Source organism: Cetorhinus maximus, chromosome 2 (assembly GCF_964194155.1).
Source record: "Cetorhinus maximus chromosome 2, sCetMax3.hap1.1, whole genome shotgun sequence".
Taxonomy (NCBI): Eukaryota; Metazoa; Chordata; class Chondrichthyes; order Lamniformes; family Cetorhinidae; genus Cetorhinus; species Cetorhinus maximus.
Genome location: NC_135880.1, coordinates 192,930,743 through 192,945,850, shown reverse-complemented (window position 1 = coordinate 192,945,850; position 15,108 = coordinate 192,930,743). Strand labels below are relative to the sequence as shown.

The following is a 15,108-nucleotide window of genomic DNA, read 5'->3' as shown; positions in this document are numbered from 1 at the left end:
ACATGCCTCTTCGTCAAAGCTTTTGATCACATTGCCTTCTTTGGCTTGGCATCCTATTTGCCTTATGCTAAAGCAGAATGCCTCGAGACATTTTTGATGCAACTATGGCCAGACAAATACAAGTTATTGTTGCATGAAGCCTGATTCAGAAATAAGGATAAATTGGAACTCGGCCTGTTTGTGTGACCCTTGTGATTTTCTGGTACTATTTGGATGTAAAGAACCTCCACAAGTTTAGGCTGCTGAATTCATTGAGATGCAAGATCCATTCCCCCTTCCTAAGTGACAACTGAATGCTCAATTGCTAATTACAGTCGACAGTACAAAGCAACACAGGCAAAAAGGAACAGAATCTTGAGCTTCTTTGTGTTCTGGTGTCTGGCTGCTCTCAGCTTGTGGCGTGAGTTTTGAGTTGCGCGTTTCCGCCGCTCCGTGTGTTGCGGCCGCCGTTGCCGAGCTGTTTGTCCGCGGGTGGCGCGCGCTCGGCGTCCGGAGAAAAACCTGGAGAGTGAGGTAACTGGGAAATATCGGGACAAAACAGGGCAGAGACAGGGAAATATCGGGAAAAAACAGGGCAGAGACAGGGAAATATCGGGACAAAACAGGGCAGAGACAGGGAAATATCGGGACAAAAACAGGGCAGAGACAGGGAAATATCGGGAAAAGCGGGCGAAAGCCGGGAATAGACAGGGAAAACCTGGGAATAACCCGGGGGGGAGGGCGGGGGAAAAACTGGGAATGCTCGGGGGAGATAAACCAAAATACTGGGGAGACCTGGAAAACCGAGAGGACTGGGAATACCTGGGGAGCAGGAGTGGGAATGACAGGAATATTGGGGAGACCGAGCAAACCGGGGCAAGGAGAACCGGTAAAACCTGGAATACTGGGCGGTGAAGTCTGGGAATACTTGAGAGATTGGGGATGATCGGTTGGGGGGAGGGGGGAGGGGAAATCCCAGGTGGAGTGGAACCTGGGAGGAGGAGAGACATAGGATTTGGTCGTGGAGGTGGTCAGGAGATTGGGAGCAGGGAGGGAGAAGGGCAATGGGGGTAAGGAGGGGGATTCGAGAGAGAAAGGGGATAATTAGGGTGGGGCCATGAAGGTTTGGTGGGGGGGGTGGGTGAGAGTTTTAGGAGAGAAGGTGGGTGATGGATGGGATGACTGACTGAGATGGGGTGTCAGGACAGTAGAGTAGGCGTGGGGAGAGTTTAGGTGACCCCTTTGTTTCCACTTGTGGGGAAATCTAGGGGCAATAAATATCAGACACTAATATTTCCAATAGGAAATTCGGGGAGCAACTTCTTTACCCAGACAGTGGTTAGAATGTGGAGCTCACTACCCCATGAGTTGAGACGAATGATATTGATTATTTAAAGGGGAAACTGTTAAAAAAACAATCCTAAGAAGTGTCAGGCTGTGTTATTTAGAATGAGATTTAAACCCACAACCTTATGGCTCAGGCGTGAGTGTGGACACATTATATAGTAAAAATGTTGACCAATTGGGAGATAATGTGGTTGAAAAAAAAGAGGGATTTGTACTGTCGTGAGAGGAACGAAAGCCTCAAGCTTTTTTATATGCTAAAACATAATGGCAGTTTTGTCAACTGCAAAATGAATTAATTGCTTGAACTGTTGATTTGTAGTGTATTGTCTTGTGAGGTTGTGGATTGCATTTTAAAATCTGCATAGTGAGTTCTCTTGTTTTAATGCTAAAATTAATGAAGAGGATGTTGTGTATTTTTTTCTCCCTGTGAAGATGGAGGACTGAGCTTAGAAGCAGGAGAGTTCAAGTGTAAACAGGCTTTTAAAAATGAATTCATAAGCTTTTACCAAGATTCCTCGTCAGCCTTGTGGTGGTTATGTTGTGGAGGTGGGCTCGATGTCTGTTTTGTCTGGTGTGTGGGAAATCTGATAATCAGCTGTTGTGTCTACGATGCAGAAATAGCCCTAAGAAAATTGTTTTTACTATGCATTGAAGATCACAACCGTTATGTAAACACTTGTCCTATCACAGATATGAATTTGGGTTTTTCCCACAGACAAAGATCAAAAACGAATTTCTTTGAAACAGCAAATTAAAGGTCCCATTACACTTTAGATTCATTTTGACCTGTCCAGGAAATCTTTTCCACTACAGATGTCCAGCTGGTTGCAGACTATGATTTTCTCTCTCTGCTGGCTGCACTCCATACCATAAAACACTTGGATGCTTTGGCAAAATTTGGCAGTGAGGGCGGGTTCCTCCACTTGTTGCAGCGACCCAGAATGTAAGTGCTCAGGACTAGATCTGTGAGGTTGCCTGTCCTACAGTGGGAAGCATCCATTGGAGAGGAAATTGCCCATCAGCCACCAGCTAGTTGTCTAAAGTAAAAGCAGCAAAAAAAAACTGCTTGCTCAGTTGGTACATTTTGTAACTATGGTAACTCATTCACTGTGGCTATTATGGGAGTTCTCTTAGATAATCTTGGCAAATTCTGGACATGATATCACTTGAAGCTTTAGATGAACGGTAACTTTAGGTGCTGCTTTAATTGAGATTGATTAGGGTTCGATCTTATTGTTTTAAAACAATAAAAATACAATGCTTTCAATTGATTATTCAGCCCTTTTATAGTAGCACCCTATAAATAAACACAGCTTCAATATCAATATTAAATGTTGGTTCCTAAGCATTTGGTCTGAAGAAGGGTGCAAACTGCAAATGTCATCATAGTATTTTCTTTTTGCAAGTGTTTGATTGTCTTGCTATGTAGTTCCAGCACTTTTTATTTTAATGTTAACCCACACCTTTAAGGTTCTTGAGACATCCCAAAGCAAATCATAGCCAGTGAATTACTTTTGAAATGTTGCCAATGTGTAATAAAGGCAAGCATGATGGCCAGTTTACCCACCATTAGATATGATGCATGGAAATGATGCAAATGACTAGGCCTGTTTCCAGAAGAACTTTATGAATGCTGCCAGTGAAATCTATCACTTCTGTCTTAGCAGTCTGATGGGGCTTTGGTTTAATAGCACTTTTTGTGAGTAAAACCATCTGTGCTGTATTGAAATATCCACGGACAAGTCTCTCAAGTGGGGCTTGAACCCACGACTTTCTGACTTAAACAAGAGGGCTACAACTGAGCTGAAGTTGCTCATTGCCTGCATAGAAAAAGTGCTTCATAATTATTAGCAAGCTAGTAATTTGGAACTTGAGATTTGTATACATAAATCTTAATACCCGGTGGCAAATTTAGAGGACGTATGGTGTATGATATATGTTAGTGAGTTATATATGTAATGGATGATATTTGTTGATCCAATTATTCTAATTCAATTGATGTACTCCAGGACTATTAATTGTATGCACATTTGGAATACCTACTAAAGGATTCTGTTGATTATGTTGAAAATACATTTTAAATTCACTTTTTGAACTGTACCATATGACATTTCCTCAAATTGAGATTTCAGTCTCATCATGTTGATGTACTGCACTCAAACCACTCGTGTATGTTCCATGAGATTAGCAATGTAAACAGACTGCTTGAGATGGAGCAATGTTCCCTCTACGTTGCGCAGGAAACTAAAAGTTCCCATGCAGGTTGCACATAGGTTATCCCTTTAATTTACCATATGTGTGTGGCCAAGCAAAAACTAAAGGGCCCACGTGCTTAAACAAATTGCTCATGCACTGTGGGGTGTGTGTGTGTGGGGGGCGGGGGGGAGATGTTGGTTAAGGGAGTTGGCTTCAATTATATAGATGTGGGAAATGGGATCCACATGTTTGCCTGTGTGGATCTTCATATCAAACAGGGCTTCTTGTGCCACAGAGACAATGCTTGATCGTAAAAGTGCAAGAGCAGCATCTGGAGGTGACTCTGACATAACATGATGACCTGACAGTTGACCTTAGGACGTAGGAACAGGAGGATGCCATTCAGTCCCTCAAGCCTCTTCCACCATTCAATTAGATTATGGCTGATCTGTATCTTAACTCCATCCCCCCACCTCGGTTCTGTAACCTTTAACACTCTTACCTAACAAAACTCCAACCATCTCAATTTTCAAATTGACCTAGCCCTAACAGCTATTTGGGAGCGAATTTTTCTAGATTTTCACTACCTTTTGTGTGAAAACCTGCTTCCTGACCTTACCAGTGAACAGCCTAGCTCTGATTTTAAGGTCATACCTCTTGTTCTAGTCTCTCCTGTCAGGGGAAACAGCTACTCTGTCAACCCTATCAAATCCTTTCAATTGTCTCAAGTGCTGAATTTGGATCATCTCTTAATCTTGTATACTTTAAGGAGTACAGGCCTGGTCTGTGCAATAAAAACACAAAATGCTGGAAAAACTCAGCAGGTCTGGCAGCATCAGTGGAAAGAGAAACAGTTAACATTTCAAGTCCGTGTGACTCTTCTTCAGAGCTGAAGAGAGGTAGAAATGTGATGGATTTTATACTGACGAAATGGGGGTGAAGGTAGTGAAGCAAAGTAGAAGGTCAGGGATATGTGGGAGCTCTGGATAGATTTGACAAGGATGTCATGGACACAAGACAAAGGGAGTGTTAATGGTAGTGTGAAAGACTGAAGAAGGTGCTAAGAGTGGCATAAAGGTCAGGTAGCAGAATGTGTTAATAGCAGAATAAGGGTCAGCGTTCTCAAAGCAAAACATAAGAGCAAGTAACAAGGGGCCCTGTGGGGGAGGGGGTTGGGGGAAAAAAATGATAAAATGGAGGGCAAGGGATTATGGTCTGAAGTTGTTGAACTCAGTGTTAAGTCCGGAAGGCTGTAAAGTACCTAATTGGAAGATGAGGTGCTGTTCCTCCAGTTTGCGTTGGCCTTCACTGGAACATTTCAGCAGGCCAAGGATGGAAATGTGGACATGAAAGCAAGATGGTGAATTGAAATGGCAAGCAACAGGAAGGCCTGGGTCATGCTTGTGGACTGTTCTGCAAGGCAGTCACCCAGTCTGTGTTCAGTCTCCCTAATATAGAGGAGACCGCATTGTAAGCAGCGAAATACAGGAGACCAAATTGAATGAAGTACAAGTGAATTGCTACTTCACCTGGAAGGCGTGTTTGGGCCTTGGACGGTCAGAAGGGAGAATGTAAAGGGGCAGGTGTTACACTTTTTGCGATTGCATGGAAAGTGCTGTGGAAAGGGGATGAGATGTTGGGGGTGATAGAAGAGTGGACCAGGGTGTCACGGAGGGAACGGTCCCTACGGAATGCTGACAGTGGAGAGGGTGGGGTGGGGGGGTGTGTGAGAGGAAGCTGTGCTTGGTGGTGGCATCATGCTGCAGTTGGCTGATATGGCTGAGGACGATCCTTTGAATGTGGAGGCTGGTGAAGTGAAAAGTGAGGATCAGGGGAACCTGATCGTGGTTCTGGTCTATACAACCTGTCCTTATCATTTAACCCATTTTTGCTCCGATATCAATCTGGTGAACCTGCAGCCCTCCCAAGGCCAGTGATGTGGTGCCCAGAACTGAACACAGTAATCCAGGTATGCCATATCCATATAAGATAAAAGCAAAAAACTGCGGATGCTGGAAATCCAAAACAAAAACAAAAATACCTGGAAAAACTCAGCAGGTCTGGCAGCATCTGCAGAGGGGGACACAGTTAACGTTTCGAGTCCGAATGACCCTTCAACAGAACTCTGTTGAAGGGTCATTCGGACTCGAAACGTTAACTGTGTCCCTCTCCGTAGATGCTGCCAGACCTGCTGAGTTTTTCCAGATATTTTTGTTTATGCCATATCCATAGCTTTATATAATTTCTATCTCTACCTCTTAGTATCCCAATCCTTGAAATAATTATGTGTTGTACTGGTCCATTTAACTTTCAGTGATTTTTCTGTACGTGGGCCCCTGAATCACTCTACTCCTCTGCAATTCTTAATTTCTCACCACTTAGAAAACACTCTGGGTCCAAAATGGATGACTTCACACTTCCTCACAGTAAACTTCATCAGCTGCTATTTCACTCACTCACTTAATCTTCAGTTTTTCCCTTGCAACTTTCTACTCCCGTAAACTAACTTTGCCGTCTAACTTTAGTGTTCTCTTGGATATGTAGCTCCCTATTTAATCTGTCATTTATAAATTATACTGAAAAGCTGAGGCCTTAGTACAGATCCTTAGGGGCACCACTAGTCACATCCTTTATTCTATGTCTCCTACCTCATGACCAATTCTCTACCCATATCACTAAGTTATTTCCAATTCTATGTGCTGTCATTTTTGTTGTCTCTCTGTGGAACCTGAGTGAATGCCTTCTGGAAATCCATATAAATAAAATCCATAGACAGTCCCTCTGGTATGTCCCAAAGCACTTTATAGTCACTTCTGAAGTATAGTCACTGTTGTAATGTAGGAAGTGTGGCATCCAATATGTGTGCAGTAATTCCCACAAACAGCAACGTGACAATGACCAGATATCCTATTTATTACTGATGTTGGTTGGGGGATGAATATTGGTCAGGACACCAGGGAGAGTTCTCCTGCTTTTCTTTGAAATAGTGCCATGAGATTTTTCCACCTGAGAGGTCAGACAGGGCTTTGGTTTAACCTCTCATCTGAAAGATGGCTACTCAGTACTGCACTAGAATGTAGCCTAACTACAATTGAGCCACAGCTGACGTATGCTATTAGTTCTAGCTAGTGGCCTGTGAAGTGTTTTTTGCACGTGGTGTAAGTCTGTTTCATCTTGTGGTTGTCAAGTTTTGTTATGCCCATTTACTGTGACTGCATTTGTCAACCAAAGATAGGAAACTGGATAAGAAACAGACTTGCTAAAGTATTGTGGAATTATTTATAGGCACTCAAATGGTACTTTATTGGAAAACACAACTATAACTGGAAATCAGTAATTATCTCCTACTGATTTTGTGTCAGTATTTTTTTCGGTTGGCTTCATTCTTTACGTATTGCATTGTGATCAGCCTTCAGGCTGGTAGAATAGCCGGAAGTTGAATGTTTATTCATTGCATTTTTTTTGTTAACCATAGAAGAATGGCTTCAATTGATATGCAAGTGCATGAGATTGCAGAGTCTGATTGCTGCTGCAGAGTAATGTTGCTGTTTACCTGACTTCCTACATTTTATTGCACGTTATTGGATTCGTTACTACACTGTTTATCACAGTAAGTGAAGTAGACATCATTGCAAGTGAGTTATGAGTCCATTTCATGACTGTAATAACCAGAACAAGAGGGACAGTGTGTTTAAGTACTCTAGATACATTAGTTTACCAGATTCTGTTGAGTTTTGTGGGGGTAGAACAGCAAGAGTCCTAGAGGTCTACAGCACAGAAAAAGGCCCTTCGGCCCATTGAGTCTATGCCGGTCAAACTAACTATTCTAATCCCATTTTTCAGTACTAGGCCTATAGCCTTGTATGCCATGGCATCGCGTGCGATAGTTATAAGATAACTATAAGATAGTTACACTATCTTATATTGCCCAAAGGCAATTAAATTATTAGACAGCTATTACTTGGCTGCTGTCCTGAGACTCGGCAGAAGCTTGATATTCTTTGGAACAAACACACTGAAATTGTTCTCTCAGTCCCCGATCTTTGTTACTCCAATGCATCTGCTATCTGAAATAGTTCCAGCACAGAAACAGGCCATTCAGCTCAACTAGTGTATGCCAATATTTATATTCCACATGAGCCTTCTCCCACTCCTCTTTATCTAACCCCATCAACATATCCTTATATACTTTTCTCCTTCATATGTTTATCTAGCTTTCTCTTAAATGCATCTATGCTACTCGCCTCAACAACTCCCTGTTGTAGCAAGTTCCACATTTCACCACTCTCTGGGTAAAGAAGTCTCTCCTGAATTCCCTATTGGATTTGTTAGTGACTATCTTATATTTATGGCCTCCTGTTCTGGTCGCATCTGCAAATAGCAACAGCTTCTCTTTCTCTACCCTATTAAACCCTTTCATAATCTTGAACATTTTTAACAGGTTTCCCCTCAGTCTTTTTTCTTGAGAGGTATAACCTCTTGCACTTTCTCTTGTGCTTCTAGGTCCTTTCTATAATGTAGAGATTGGAACTATTCACAGTGTTGCTGTGTGGTCTAACTAAGGTTTTATACTAATTTAACATGATTTTTCAAGTGTAATTAATTTATCAATGATAGACTCATAGACAGTTACAGCATAGAAGAAGGCAATTCGGCCCATCCAGTCCGCGCCAGCCAACAAAGACCTGACAACACTAATCCTATTGTCCAGCACTTGGCCCATAGCCCTAGATGCTATGGTAACACAAATGAATATCTAAATATCTCTTAAATGTTACGAGAGTTTCTGACTCAACCGCCCTTTCAGGCAGTGAGTTCCAGACTCCCATCGCCCTCTGGGTGAAAAAATTTCTCCTCAATTCCCCTCTTAGCCTTCTACCTCTTACCTTAAATCTATGCCTCTGGTTATTGACCCCTCTACTAATGGAAAAAGCGCCTTCCTATCCACCCTATCTATGCTTCTCATAATCTTATACACTACTATCAGGTCCCCTCTCAACCTTTTTTGCTCCAAGGAAAACAACCCCAGCCTATCCAATATTTCCTCATAGCTCAGACCCTCTAGCCCAGGCAGCATCCTGGTAAATCTCCTCTGCACTCTCTCCTCTGCAATCACATCCTTCCTATAATGTGGTGACCAAAACTGCATGCAGTACTCCAGATGTGGTCTGACCAGCGTTTTATACAGTTTCAGCATAACCTCCCTGCTCTTGTATTCTGTGCCTGGGCTAATAAAGGCAAGTATCCCATGTGCCTTCTTAACCATCTTATCTACCTGCCCTGCTACCTTCAGGGGTCTATGGATATGCGCATTAAGGTCCCTCTGATCTTCAGTACTTTCCAGGGTCCTACTATTCATAATGTAATCCCTTGCCTTGTTAGCCCTCCCCAAGTGCATTACCTCACACTTTTCCAGGTTGAATTCCATTTACCACTGCTCTTCCTGCCTGACCAGTCCATTGATATCCTCCTGCAGTTTACGGCTATCCTCTTCACTATTTATCACCTTACCAATTTTCGTGTCATCTAAGAACTTCTTGATCATACCCCCTACATTTAAGCACGAATCATTTGTGTACACCGCAAACAGCAAGGGCCTCAGCACCGAGCCCTGCGGAACCCCACTGGAAACAGACTCTCAGTCACAGAAACATCTCCCTACCATCACCCTCTGCTTCCTGCCTCATGTCTTTATATCCTTTTTGATTCTTTTCTTCTAATGTCATGTCTACCTTGCCAGTTTGCCTGGTAAATACCAAGACAAAGTAACTTAATATTTCTGCCATTTTGTTTTCATTAATTATGAGTTTATCATGTGTATCTATTATACTTAGGAACCCTATACTTATCCTACTTATGGCCCCTATACTTATCCTAATTTTACTTCTATTATTTGTGTCCAGGATGCTTTACTATTTTTATATTCCTTGATCCAATTTCATAATTTCTTTGTTTTCCTAATTTTGTTAACTTAATTCCTAATTTCTTTATATTCCCTTTTGTCATCCTTTCCTTTTTCCGTGTACATAGTACAAGCCTTTTGCTTTAGCTTCAATTTTACCCAAATTTCTTTATTTATCAACTATGTCATTATAGGCTATATATTTGGCATTATATATTTATCTGGGGTATTCTTGATTATTGTTTTAAATGTTTGCTACTGCTAGCCTATTTCTTTGTCAATTAATTTTCCCAATTAATTTATCCCTAGTTCAATTCTCATCAACTTTTCCAATTTATAACTTTGCACTTCGTCTTACTCCAGAGCAGCACGGAGTCACATGTAGGCCAGACCAGGTAAGGACGGCAGCTTTCCTTCCCTACAGGGCATTAGTGAATCAGATGGGTTTTTATGACAATCAATGATAGTTTCAGTTCTGGAATTATTAATTGAATTAAAATTCCATATCATGGTGGGATTTGAACCCGTGACTCCAGAGCATTAGCTTGGGTCCAGTGACATTGCCACTATGCCTCCATCTCCCCATGAAGATTGTTATACACAGCTTTGCTTTTTCCATCAGAAATCAACTTCCACATTTAAATCAAACATAAACATTTTATTTTGGGTTGCGTTCAGTAACGTGCATGTTCCAGGTTTTAAAGGGTTCTCCTTTTCCTCCTACAGAAAGACAGAGAATGCTGCCTGTAACCTGTTTTAATGGTCTTTTGGTGCTCCTGCAGATATATTTGCATTTGACACCACTCCAGAGTTCTCTAATTGTGACCAGTAAAGATGTGTTCAACCCTGGTTTAATTTGCTGATGAAAAGCTGCTAACAGAAATTTCCAGTTTCACAATGATACCAGATTCAAATCACAGAATTTTTACAGCGCAGAAGGAGGCCATTCAGCCCATCATGTCTGTGCCTGCTCTCCGAATGACACCGCCCCCCCCCCCATTCTCTTTGTAACCCTGCACGTTCTTCCTTTTCAAATAACAACCCAGTTTCCTCTTGAGCGCCTCAATTGGATCTGCCTCTGCCACACTCTCAGTGCATTCCAGATCTTAACCACTTGCTGTGTGAAAAAGTTTCTCCTCATGTTGCCATTGCTTCAGTTGCCAATTACCTTAAATCATTAAGCTCTGAAGGAGAGTCATATGGACTCAAAACGTTAACTCTAATGTTTCTCTCCCCACAGATGCTGCCAGACCTGCTGAGTTTTTCCAGCATTTTCTGTTTTTATTACCTTAAATCAGTGCCCTTTCATTCTTGATCCTTCTGCCAATGTGAACAGTTTCTCCTCATCTACCCTGTCCAGGCCCTGTCTACTCTGACTGAAAGTGTTTCACAGCAAATTAAGTACTTTTTGAAGTGTAATCCTGTTGTATTAGAAAAAACCTGATGGCCAATTTGTGCCCAGGAAAATTGCACTGCCGCAGGGCCTGGTCATATGCTGGCTTGTCAGCAAGGGGACCTGAATGTGTAACCTTCCCACTTGAGCAGCGACAGTGCTACCCACCGCTTGGGACTTCAGACACCTTCAAGCAAACAACGCCAGCTTGCTCAATCTGTGGGCCCTGCAAGCAGGATTCACCCTGCATACTACTCCACTGGATAGTGACTCACAGCGGAGGGCAGTCTGTACACTGAGCAAATGCACTGGCAGCAGTGTCTTAACATTTCTTCCAGAACAAACTAAATAGAGAAAGGAAACTGAACATGTTTGTCACCCAGTAATAGTGCCAAGCGCTGCCAGGTACTGAGAGTAAAACCTTCTCTGCACTGCCCTGTCAAGCATTCCATCTCAAGTTTGGCATGAGTTAAATGCCCTGTGAAGATCTTTCTGTTGTGTCCAAATGCCTTTAGAGAAAACCACTCTGCAATACCGGTATGAATGATGGCCCACCTGTTGATTCTGTGATTTCTGCAAGTACACTTCAAAAATACTTCTTTGGCTGTAAAATGCATTAGGATATGTTGTGGTTATGGTAAATTCAGGGCCTTATTTGATACTTTTTCTCTTCTCCTTCCCAAGAGAAAAACAAAACCTCTGCAAAGTCTTGTAATAAAGACAGTGCCCCTTTAATTTCTACCCATTGTCATGTAAGTGGGGTGGTTATAAAAATTGTTGCAATAGGGTATTCATTGTTGCACGAGTAAAACTTTCCATTGTCCTAGTTGATTAACTCGAACTAACCATTTTATGGAAGGATAAGCACGAATGTTATTTGTGAGTTGATGAGTCTGCCTTGTTTTACAGCCCTGTTTAAAGCTGGAAGCTGACTTAGGCTTTTTTGATAATTTCTGATTAGAATTTTCCAGCTGTAGTTTTATTTGGACATGCATAATTTTTTTCTGTATCAAAGACAAACAAAATGTTTGTTTATTCAGCCTAAGCAAAGTGTAATTTGGTTAATACGTGGTATAACCACTATCTCACTAAATATTGACTTAGGAAAATACCAAAGCTTCTTGCTTTGCTCCTGCGTTGTATGAAAAGTTCTTTATTTTTGTACTGCTGGTATTTTTGTGTTATCCACCTCTCTCTTTCCCACCTTCATGTTATTTTCTCCATGAGCCACATGCTAAATGCAGCCAAGAGAGTGGGTAGGTGACCTGTGCCAAAGCGACTGCCAGTGCAGCTCTGAGCTGGCCAATCAGAGGCAATCATCAGCCAACTGGTGAGAGGTTCTTTCTCTATTTTCTTTTTGTTGACCACATACTGAAACTAGAAACTTGACTTGTGATGGAATTCTGTGTTCAAACAGGGTCATGGCAAAGTGCAGCATACTAGAACACTCAGGACACAAAAAGGGGTTGGAACCAATATAAAAGCTGTTCTGCTTTGACCTCGAGTTGACCGTTAAAACCAAAGCCATGTTTTTTTTTAGTTAATGGCCTTAAACAAGGAAATGTACTTACTGTGACAAAGCTTTGTTTCCCTCAGGTTTTTTGATGCCACCTAAACCCCTCGATGAGATTGACCATGCAACACGAACTCCTACCTGGTTAAAGAAAGAGCTTTCCTTTATATAGCACCCCTTGGGATGTTTCAAAGCACATTACAGCAAATTAAGGACTTTTGAAGTGTAGTCACTGGTGTAATAGAAGAAGCTTGGCAGCCAATTTGTGCACAGCAAGGACCCACAAACAGCAATGAGATGTATGAATAGATAATCTCTTTAATGAAGTTGGTTGAAAGATAAATATTGGTCAGGACAAAGGAGAACTCCCCAACTCTTTAAAATCGTGGCATGGGATCGTCTGCGTCCACCTGTGAGGGTAGACAGAGTTTTAGTTTAACATCTCATCTGAATGATGGCAGCCTTGATTATACCCTCATGCCCCTGGAGTGGGCCTTAAAGCACAACATTCTGATTCAGTATTATCAATTGAGCCTTGACTGATATGGTTATCCATTATTCTTTATGGAAGTTACTTACTCTCTTTTCTGTTTTCCCCCCCTGCTCACACACTTTTTTTGGCTGAGAGTCCAGGTGGCTGTTTCTAATTCTCAGCTATTGCCTACCTGAATCTGGTTGTTGGGAAGGTGTGTAAGAGACGTATAGCGATGACTGCCTTTCCTCCTGCCCCTTCATTAGGGAACTGCCTGGTCTGCAATCTCATGTCTCACATCTACGTGTTGAGGGAATCACTGCAAGAAGGTCATCTTCTGTATCTTCTTGTCATAGTGAAATAGAAATTGTTTTTCTGTTTTAATAATGTTCTGTCAGAAAGCCTTTAACCCTCTAAGATTTTAAGCAGCTTTGCTGTTATGCTATTTCGCAGTTCTTTTTTTTTACAATCTTTTTTAGGTATTTTGCACTTGAAAAACGGTTTGGTCAGTCAGGTTTAACTTTTGGACAAGTAGCCAGGGATGCATCTCTGTGACAAGCTCGTGCACTTTAAATATGATTTTGCTTATGTCTCAGAAACTTTGCAATGAGTCAGCAAAGCGGTAGCTGGAGACATGATAGTTCCAAAATTCAGCCTGTGGCATTTTAGAAGGACTGATGGAAATATTTATCGGTGCAAGTTAAATGTATTGACTTTGAGAAGTTTCAGCATCATTCCTTATTTTTGAAACATTATCTAACTCCCTAACTTTAGAGTTTCTCTATGTCCCAGAAGCTGGATGGCATCTCAACAGAGGCAAGGTTCGAGTGAAAGGGATGAAGCGCCATCAGCCAAAAAATGCAGGTAGAGTATTCACTTTGTAATGACGTCCAACCTACTAAAGCAATTATTGTCTTGTGTTTCTAAGTGACTCTACAAGCAGCCTGTTTCGAGATTTTTAAAAAAATGTATTGTTTGATGTAAGAAACTAATGGTGAATCCAGATATCTAAAATTATAAACAGAAATTGTATAGTGAGTAGAGCACTATCTAAAAGCAAAAAAATACATTAATGTAGGGTGTAACCCACCAACAGAGCATTTTATGTCTTTGAAAGATTAACATTTGGGCATATCCATGGGCCTTTTTTTAAACAAAATCAAAGGTTTTGGTTTTCAAACTAGCTTTTTGCATTGCTCTCCTGTGTTTCTTTTGATCTCTGCTTCTGTGCAGGGTCATGCACAGAAGGATAATCTAAATCAGCTCCCTCCGATGGATCTGCAGGAAAAGGTCTTGATATAATTTCTATTGTTACAGTAAAGTCCTGCCATTCGCGAATGCGTTTACCTGCCCAAAAGTCCTCGCACACATGATCGCTCGTTGCAGTCCCAAATCTTCACTAGCATGGACAAGATGGGCCAAATGGCCTCCTGTGTTGTAACTTTTCTATGGTTCTACGGTTCTTCGTCTATCCGCGATTTAAACATTAAAGGTTTGTAACTGAACATATATTGGTCCTGAAATAAAGAAAAACTGGCACTTCGAAGATAGAAAAACCAAGGTTTATGTGGGGTATTTCCCCCAGTAGGAAGTGAGCACTGCACATGCTCATCTGTAACTCTACTGGGTTGCTGTGATTTACTGGATACTGTAGCTCCTGACCAGTATTTTACTGTACAGGTACAGTACAACACTTTACTAAATATGAGTGAGTCAAAGCCAAGCAAACTATGTCCCAGGAAAGTGATCATACTTGCAGAAAAAGTCACAATCTTAGACTGAAAAATGGTACATGTGCTACCAGGGAATACAGTGTCAATGAATCAATAATTGGGTACACTAGGCAGTCTGAAGAAAAAATAAGGGTCAGTGTTAGTGTTTCTGGTAGCCGTACTGCCAAGATAACTTTTGTGAGCAGGAGAGATCCACACTTAGAGGAAATGGAGAAGTTACTAAACGTGTGGATAGAGCGGCAGCATCGAAGGAGAACCCGAGTTAATGATCCAGTCATTCGAAATGAGGCACTTGAATTGTTCCAGTGCATAAAAAGTAGTAAAGAGGGTAGTGCTGGTGTCACTGGTGATAATAGTGATGATGAAGGTGGCGCAGGAGGTGCCTCTCCTTTGCCTTCCAAAGGATTCTCAGCCAGTACAAGATGGTTTTAATTGCTTTAAAAAGCATTTTGGGCTGCATAATGTGAAGTTGGTGGGGGAGGCTGCATCAGCTGACCGCGCAGCGGTAGGAGAGTTTCCCAAGGTGTTGCAGGACTACACTGAGGAGAGAGGCTACCAGGCAGAGCAGGTCTT

At 41.8% G+C, this 15,108-nt stretch overlaps 1 protein-coding gene across 7 annotated transcripts in view; it reads left to right on the top strand.

The window, feature by feature from the left end:
- Positions 1–442: 442 nt before the first annotated feature.
- fam118b (family with sequence similarity 118 member B) overlaps positions 443–15,108 on the top strand; it is a 38,710-nt gene continuing 24,044 nt past the window's right edge. For 2 of the 7 annotated variants that reach the window (XR_013573550.1, XM_078531079.1), the window contains exons 1-2: positions 443–513; positions 13,579–13,666. Coding sequence is in view for 6 of the 7 variants with exons in the window: in XM_078531079.1 (XP_078387205.1) it covers positions 13,602–13,666 (65 nt within the window). In the remaining variant the exon portion in view is untranslated. Of the gene's footprint in view, positions 514–5,478; positions 5,492–11,597; positions 12,148–13,576; positions 13,667–15,108 lie in introns of those variants that run through there. The other 5 variants (XM_078531048.1, XM_078531064.1, XM_078531058.1 and 2 more) reach the window with 5 other exon arrangements.